Source organism: Austrofundulus limnaeus, unplaced genomic scaffold (genome assembly GCF_001266775.1).
Source record: "Austrofundulus limnaeus strain Quisiro unplaced genomic scaffold, Austrofundulus_limnaeus-1.0 Scaffold133, whole genome shotgun sequence".
NCBI lineage: Eukaryota > Metazoa > Chordata > Actinopteri > Cyprinodontiformes > Rivulidae > Austrofundulus > Austrofundulus limnaeus.
The window spans coordinates 962,046-968,892 of record NW_013952535.1 but is presented as its reverse complement, the minus strand read 5'-3'; the positions used below and the strand labels follow the sequence as shown (position 1 = coordinate 968,892).

At 37.7% G+C, this 6,847-nt stretch overlaps 1 protein-coding gene across 1 annotated transcript in view; it reads left to right on the top strand.

The window, feature by feature from the left end:
- Positions 1-6,847, top strand: part of lama2 (laminin, alpha 2) — a gene marked incomplete at its 5' end in the record, with an annotated part of 234,410 nt that overhangs the window by 156,467 nt on the left and 71,096 nt on the right. Inside the window, 6 exon segments of the mRNA XM_014015734.1 lie at positions 749-892; positions 2,748-2,924; positions 4,701-4,886; positions 4,984-5,102; positions 5,324-5,441; positions 6,652-6,804. Of these exon segments, the coding sequence (XP_013871188.1) occupies positions 749-892; positions 2,748-2,924; positions 4,701-4,886; positions 4,984-5,102; positions 5,324-5,441; positions 6,652-6,804 (897 nt within the window).

Here is a 6,847-nt window from a genome sequence, read left to right as displayed (position 1 = left end):
GTTAGTGTAAAGTGCTTTGGGGTCCGGAGGGACTTGAAAAAGTGCTCTATAAGTTCAGTACCATTTACCATTTAAAAGTCAGACAAAATGATTTTCTCAAAAATTTTTTCACATTTTGTCTCTCATAGTTGAGGTCTACCTATGATGTCAATTACAGGCCTCTCTCATCTTTTTAAGTGGGAGAACTTGCACAATTGGTGACTGACTACTTATTTTCCCCACTGTATAATGTGAACGCCAAAAAATCAGATTTTAAAAAAATTCAGACTTGAGCATTAGGACCTGCACTGTGAACGTAGCCTAATGCAGCTATGCTAACCTATAGGTTTCTGCATGGAAAATTAGAAAAGTTCAGATAAGATGAGGAAATTGTCTGCTGATTTCTAAGAATTGTTTATGAGATCAACACAAGTGTGTTTTTTGTACTTTTATTCAGTTACGAAGAGATCAACACATTTGTAACACTGAGACCAAATAAGTTGTCAGTCCTGCTACACTTGATGTAACCTTGATTGTGGTGTATGTTAGCAGAAATTAAATACTCCCATGGCCCTTTCCATTATTAAAACAAATGTAATCATGTTAAAACATTAGCAGCAGTTAATGATACTTTGATTAGAAGATTTTAGCTACAATTTTGAATAAAAGTTGTGTACTCGTGTTTACGAAATGTGTCTCAATGAAAATTCGAATGAAATACTGGCACAAAGCATTCTTCCTGATCTGTTTTCCTGCCTGTGTGTTGCAGCAAAACGTGGAAGGACACAACTGTGATCGCTGTAAATTACAGACATTTGGATTATCTGTGAAGAATCCACTCGGCTGCAGCAAATGTTACTGTTATGGACTAACTCAGTCCTGCACAGAGGCACAAGGACTTGTACAGATGAGGGTGAGTGCACGCTGTTTAATTATTTTTATTGCTTTATAGCTGAGTTTCCTTTGAGACAAATAATCTGCGAATCCTAAACAACCCCCTGGTTTTTAATGAATTTGAGCTGTGAATTTATTTAATTTACATTCCATAAGTGGTTTAAAAATTAATAGCAGTGATGATTTTTCTTGTCACAAACCAGACGATTGCATGGGTCGTATCACAAATTATTTCTTGATGCACAACCTATGATTGACAGATTCCCTTCTCTAATACATCGTTTGTAAACTTAACAGTTTTCCAGGAAGTTACGTGCTTCATGAATCAAAAACAGAAGTGTTGACAGCCGCACAGACATGTTAACGATTGTGTGTTTTTAATCGTTTCTTTAAGCCGTAAACTGCTGTTTCTGAGACGACCGCTGAGTTTTCAAACGGCGAGCCTTCATTTGATCAAGCATTCACTTCATTTATTGTTGACAGAGCGAGATTCAGGGAGGGAGAACTGGTCAGAGAAATACATAAAAAAATTATTTTTATTTTTTTGAAAAGAGGGAGATTTTCTCTGAGCCACTGAATCGTGAGATTACACCAAGTGGAGTGGGAAAACACACATCTAGACTTCTGCTCACTATACAAACTTCTCACACACATTAACCTACACTACATGGGATAACACGGACGTTGGTGCAGAACAGCTCAGACATATTTTTCACATAAACAAGGAAAAAAGGAACAACGGTATGTATGCATAGTTGTAAGTAAAACTGTTTTAAAGCTGTAAAAAACACATTAAACCCATTTTAACTCCTTTTTTAAGATGGGAATAAGTAGTTTATGATGTGGTCATCTCACGAGAAGGCCGGCATTACTAAACTAAAATAACTTTAAAGGCTGAAACTCCTCTCATAACGCCTCAGATATTATTCACACAACATCCTCAGACCAACAGGAGAGAGTCTGGGCTTGAGCAGATGAATCTGTTTTTAAATTAGTCTGCTCAGCCACAACCCACAGTCAATAATAAACCCTGATATTATTCAAGCGATATTGAAATATCAACATAAAATGGTAGGCAGGGAGAATATGAGAGAGAAGGGCTCAGTTTTTCACCCGAATGCCAGCAATAACACAGCAAGAGAGAAAGTGACACTAAGCTTCACGTTAGACCCAAACAGAAATAATATGCGTGAATGAATGATAATAAATATAAATACTTGCAATCAGTCTTGGCTCTGACAAACTTTTTCTCATTAAATGCTGGCCAAGATTTTTCTGTTGTCTTCAGTGAATAAACAGTATTTTCATCATGAAGCGAAAAAAAGTCAAAAGTCCCTTTTTGCTATATAAAAAATAAAGCAAATAGTTTTGCATTGAGTTTATTAAAACAAGCATTTCAAGCATTTCGTAATAAAACATATTTTGAGCCACAAATGTTAATAAGTGACATTAGATTCCTTTGAAAGAGAAATATTTGTTCTAATAAATAAAATGCCTTTCTTTATACCTGGAATAAAACAAATAGTTCAGTGTGATTCACTGAAATCAATTCCTGGAAAATGTGATTTTATTAAAAGTATCAGCCATGTTCCAGACTGACTTTTTAATCATTTAACACTTAAACTGTCACAACTTAACAGATTTTGTTCCACCGGTGGGAAAAAAATGCTGCAGTTTCTGCCTTTAAACATTTCCAGACGTAATCGGGGGCTTTTATTTTGAAAACTAGGGTGTGAGACGACTTCCTCTGGTTCTTACCTTTTAGTTTGACACCTTACAAAAAATCTAAAATATCAAAAGGCTTTTAAGGAATTTCAGGGGTGACTGTTAAGGTTTTAAAGGGGACATTTTGTGCCTATTTTTTCTGTTTCTAGTTAACTCTGAGGCCAGAGCAGACCGTTCTCCCGTTGGTGGACAAGTCCAACAGCATCGAGAGGAGGACAGGAGTCAGCTTCCACCACCCTGAGATCCTGGCCTACGCTGATCTGGTCTCAACAACTCTGTCTGAACCCTACTACTGGAAACTACCAGAGCAGTTCACAGGCTCCATGGTAAACAGCCTGTTTGTTTTATTACATGCTTTCTTTATTTCATATCATTTATAGGAAATGAGATGAGTTGACGAACACCAGGAAAAGTCAAAATGCAGAAGCTCTTTCATAGTTAAAAGGGTGAAATAGTTTTCAGATGCTCCAAATCAAATAAAATGGATGTTACTGATGAGCAAACAGGAGCAGCTTTGGTAGTTTACTGGTCTTTGCAATGATTGGAGGAAGCATTTTCAGCTCATCAGTTTGAAAAGGTTGTTCTTCTATGCTAAGAACTCAGATATTCATCACCAGAAATAACTGGGTCAAAACCAAAAACACATCCTTCAGTAAAAAGCTTCTTTTAAGTTCTGACAGAACTAATGCTTTGTTCAGGTTAATGCTAGTCTGTGTTAGAGTATTTCTTATTAGCAAAACTCTTTATACTTTTCATTTGATCAAAGTTATGTCGTTAAACACACTTTACCATGAATCCAACATGTAGCAAATTGACAATTTGAGGCATAAAATAGTGTGCTTCAGTCAGAAATGCATACATTCAGTGAGCACACCAGCTGAATTCTGCACACAGCCTGTAATCGGCATATTAGTGCTGCCATTTTTGCAATATTTCTACAACACTGCAGCTCCGAATGATAATGGTCAGCTAATATTAGTATAGGCAAAATAAGGCCACAATACAACTCCAATCTTCCTTTACTGAAAAACATTGAAAAATACCTTTGAAACTATACAAACTTGTTTTAACTGGAAATTACCGTATTTATTCAAGTATAATATGTAAAACTAAATCCTTAAAATCATCCATGAAGTTGGGGGGGGTAGTGCTGTACTTGGATAAATATTTTTTCTTATGTGTTTTAACTGAAATGTCGGCTTCATTCACAAAATGCCTGAGTCCGGAAATGAGACCTCGTCATAAAAAGCAGTTGAAACGACCTTACCTCTGACTGTGCTGCAGAGCGAGATAATAACAGATCCAGGCAGGAGACATGATGTGAAAAAAAGTAGTCCCGCACCTCAGTAATGATAATGAACTAACGACATTAGCGTGTGACTGGGCCGCTCCTGGAACAACAACAAACACATGTTCATCTATAATGGCTGCCATCTACCAGTGTTCTGAAAAAGTTTGTATCCTTGAAAAACGTTTCCCCACCAGAGTAGGAAGTAATCTGCTTTTCCCCCACAAGATGGCCCAAATCTCATGTGGTCTCTGACTTTTGTGTTGGCGCCTCCTGGTGGACTATGTGTAAAATGTCAGAATTCATACGATGCTGCTACAGCTGATATATATTTGTTGTCAAAATACCTTTTAGTACATATGTTGTTTAAAATAAAATGAACAGTCCAATGATCATTTTACTGATATGTATAAAAACTGCAAAGGCTGAAAAATCTTGAAGTCTGTATGAAATTAAAGGTAGTTTGAGGATTACATTTTTTATGCTTTTTAAGCTAAAAAAAAAAAGGGGGGGGGTTGTATTATACATGAGATCATATTATACATGAATAAATACGGTAGGTAGTGCTCACAGTGATCGACTTTTCACGTAAGTATGGTCGATTTCTCGATTTACCTCTTATATAGTATGCTCTACTGTATGTTTCCAACATTTTGGGGGTCCCAGACCAAAAAACATTGAAGACCCCTGGTCTAAGCTATAAACTGTGAGATTCGGGGAATTTCATAAATGTCTTTTTCATGTATTGAACTTTTTTTTGCCTCCAGTCAGATTTACAGTGACTTAAACTGATTGTTTTTCTGTCTGTCTTCAGATCACAGCTTATGGTGGGCAGCTGAAATATGCAGTTTACTTTGAAGCCAGAGATGAAATCGGTCCTTCCTCCTACGAGCCTCAGGTTATTATTAAGGGCGGTCCAAACCACAACGTGGTGATGACACGCCACATTCCAGGCCTTCAGATTGGACAGCTCACCCGTCATGAGATCGACATGACAGAGGTACAACAGCTGGAATGTTAAGAAAATAAGATTTTACTGCAGACAGACAGGATTTGTTCAACTAAATGTCTTTAAATATGTGTGTTTGTGTGTGAAGCATGAGTGGAAGTACGCAGATGGTCGAGCTCTGACTCGAGAGGACTTCATGGACATTTTGTTCTATGTGGACTACATTCTAATCAGGGCATCACATGGCAACTCGATGAGACAAAGCCGGTAAAACCCAAACATATGCACCTCCAGAGAGCGTGCCTCACTGTTGGATGTAAAATATGACAAATTCAGACTGAATTCAGAGAAAACTTTGCTGCTGTTAAAGCTGTGACACTGAAACTTTTCACTTCTGCAGCTAATAATGATGGTTCTGTGTTTTACACATCCTTATTTTAGTTTATATAGACTGTTGTACTAATTCATTTTTGACCTTCATCTTCCAGTATTTCAGAGATCAGTTTAACTGTGGCAGAAGCAGGAACTCCAGGGGAAGAAAATGAGAAAGCCTATCAGATAGAACAATGTGAGTGTCCTGCTGGATACTCTGGACTCTCCTGTGAGGTATGCACAGAATTTATATATATATATATATACATACAGTATATATATATAAATATATACACACACACACATACATGCATCAAAACCTAAAATCTCCAAGATGTGAACTTTTCTAAAGGCTGTTTCTCTAAATGGCAAGTTAAAAATGTGGCAACAATTAAAATGTTTAGTTTTTTATGCAAAGCTGCCATTTTTAAATTGTTGCTGTTTTAAAAAATGTCATTGCAATTGAATATAGTGTTTTACAAATATGACTAAGGATTTACAAATGTTTTTTAAACACATTTCATTGACTTTCAATCAAAGTTTCCAGTTTACATTCTAAGCCTGAATAATGTGTTTCAGCTCTTTGTTTTTAAAATCTTTAGTTTTCGATTTCCTTCACCAGGTTTAATCCTTTCTCTCAATTCTGATTTTCTTGAAGTAATTGACCTTCAGCTCCTTTTCTTGAGCTGTAGGAGCCTGGTATAGAAGAGACTTCAGTTTAATGAGGATTTTCTCAGAACAGGTTGCTACGTGGACACACTTGTGTGTGATTCTGTTGAGCAGCCGTCGTTTAAGTTTTATTATTCATCTTACAAGAACAGTGTTTTCCTGGAAACTTGTTACTACACTTTTCAACGTCTCTCACTTTGTACTTTGTTTGCAGAGCAGTCTGAAGAAAATGGAACTGTGTTCATAAATTAAAGCTACATATACTGTTGGGAAAAACGCCAAATCGAAGCTAAACAGCAAACTGTAGCTAAAGTTAAAATGCTCGGATCGTAGAGGGCTCTGCTGACAGATGGCTCTTCTATTTGTAGCTACCGTCGTTGCTAATAAAGTATTTTTAAATAGGCGTTTAGTGCTAGCAGAGGGAACAGATGGCTCTTTAAATGGACTCCATTAATTATTACTGAACAGGAGACAGGGAGAGCGTTACCTTGCAGAGTTACTGTGTGTATGAACTGATCTGTATGCGAAAGTAGTGTGTTCAAAAGTTACTGAAGTGAATAACTCTTAATTGTGTGTGTGTGTGAAACTGTTGCCTGGAGAAGTGACCATTAGTGATAATTATGTGCGTCCATGCTTGTGTGTGTTTAAGGATGCGTTTCAGTGTCGCACTCGGCGTGAAGCTGCTCCAGGAACAAACGTTCAATCACAGCTGGATTTCTCATTTTAAAATGTTCTAAATATCGGATGCGTCCCCCTCCTCCTTGTCCCTGTGCAGGAGTGTGCTGCGGGTTTCTACCGTCTCCGTTCTGGGTCGCACATATCTGTTCCTGCGTCCAGAGTGCCCACCGCTGTGGGCATGGGCAGCTGTGTCCAGTGTCAGTGCAGTGGGCACTCCTCCACCTGTGACCCTGAGACATCCATATGCCAGGTAAATGAGCGCGCGCGTGTGTGTGTGTGTGTGGGTGTGTGTG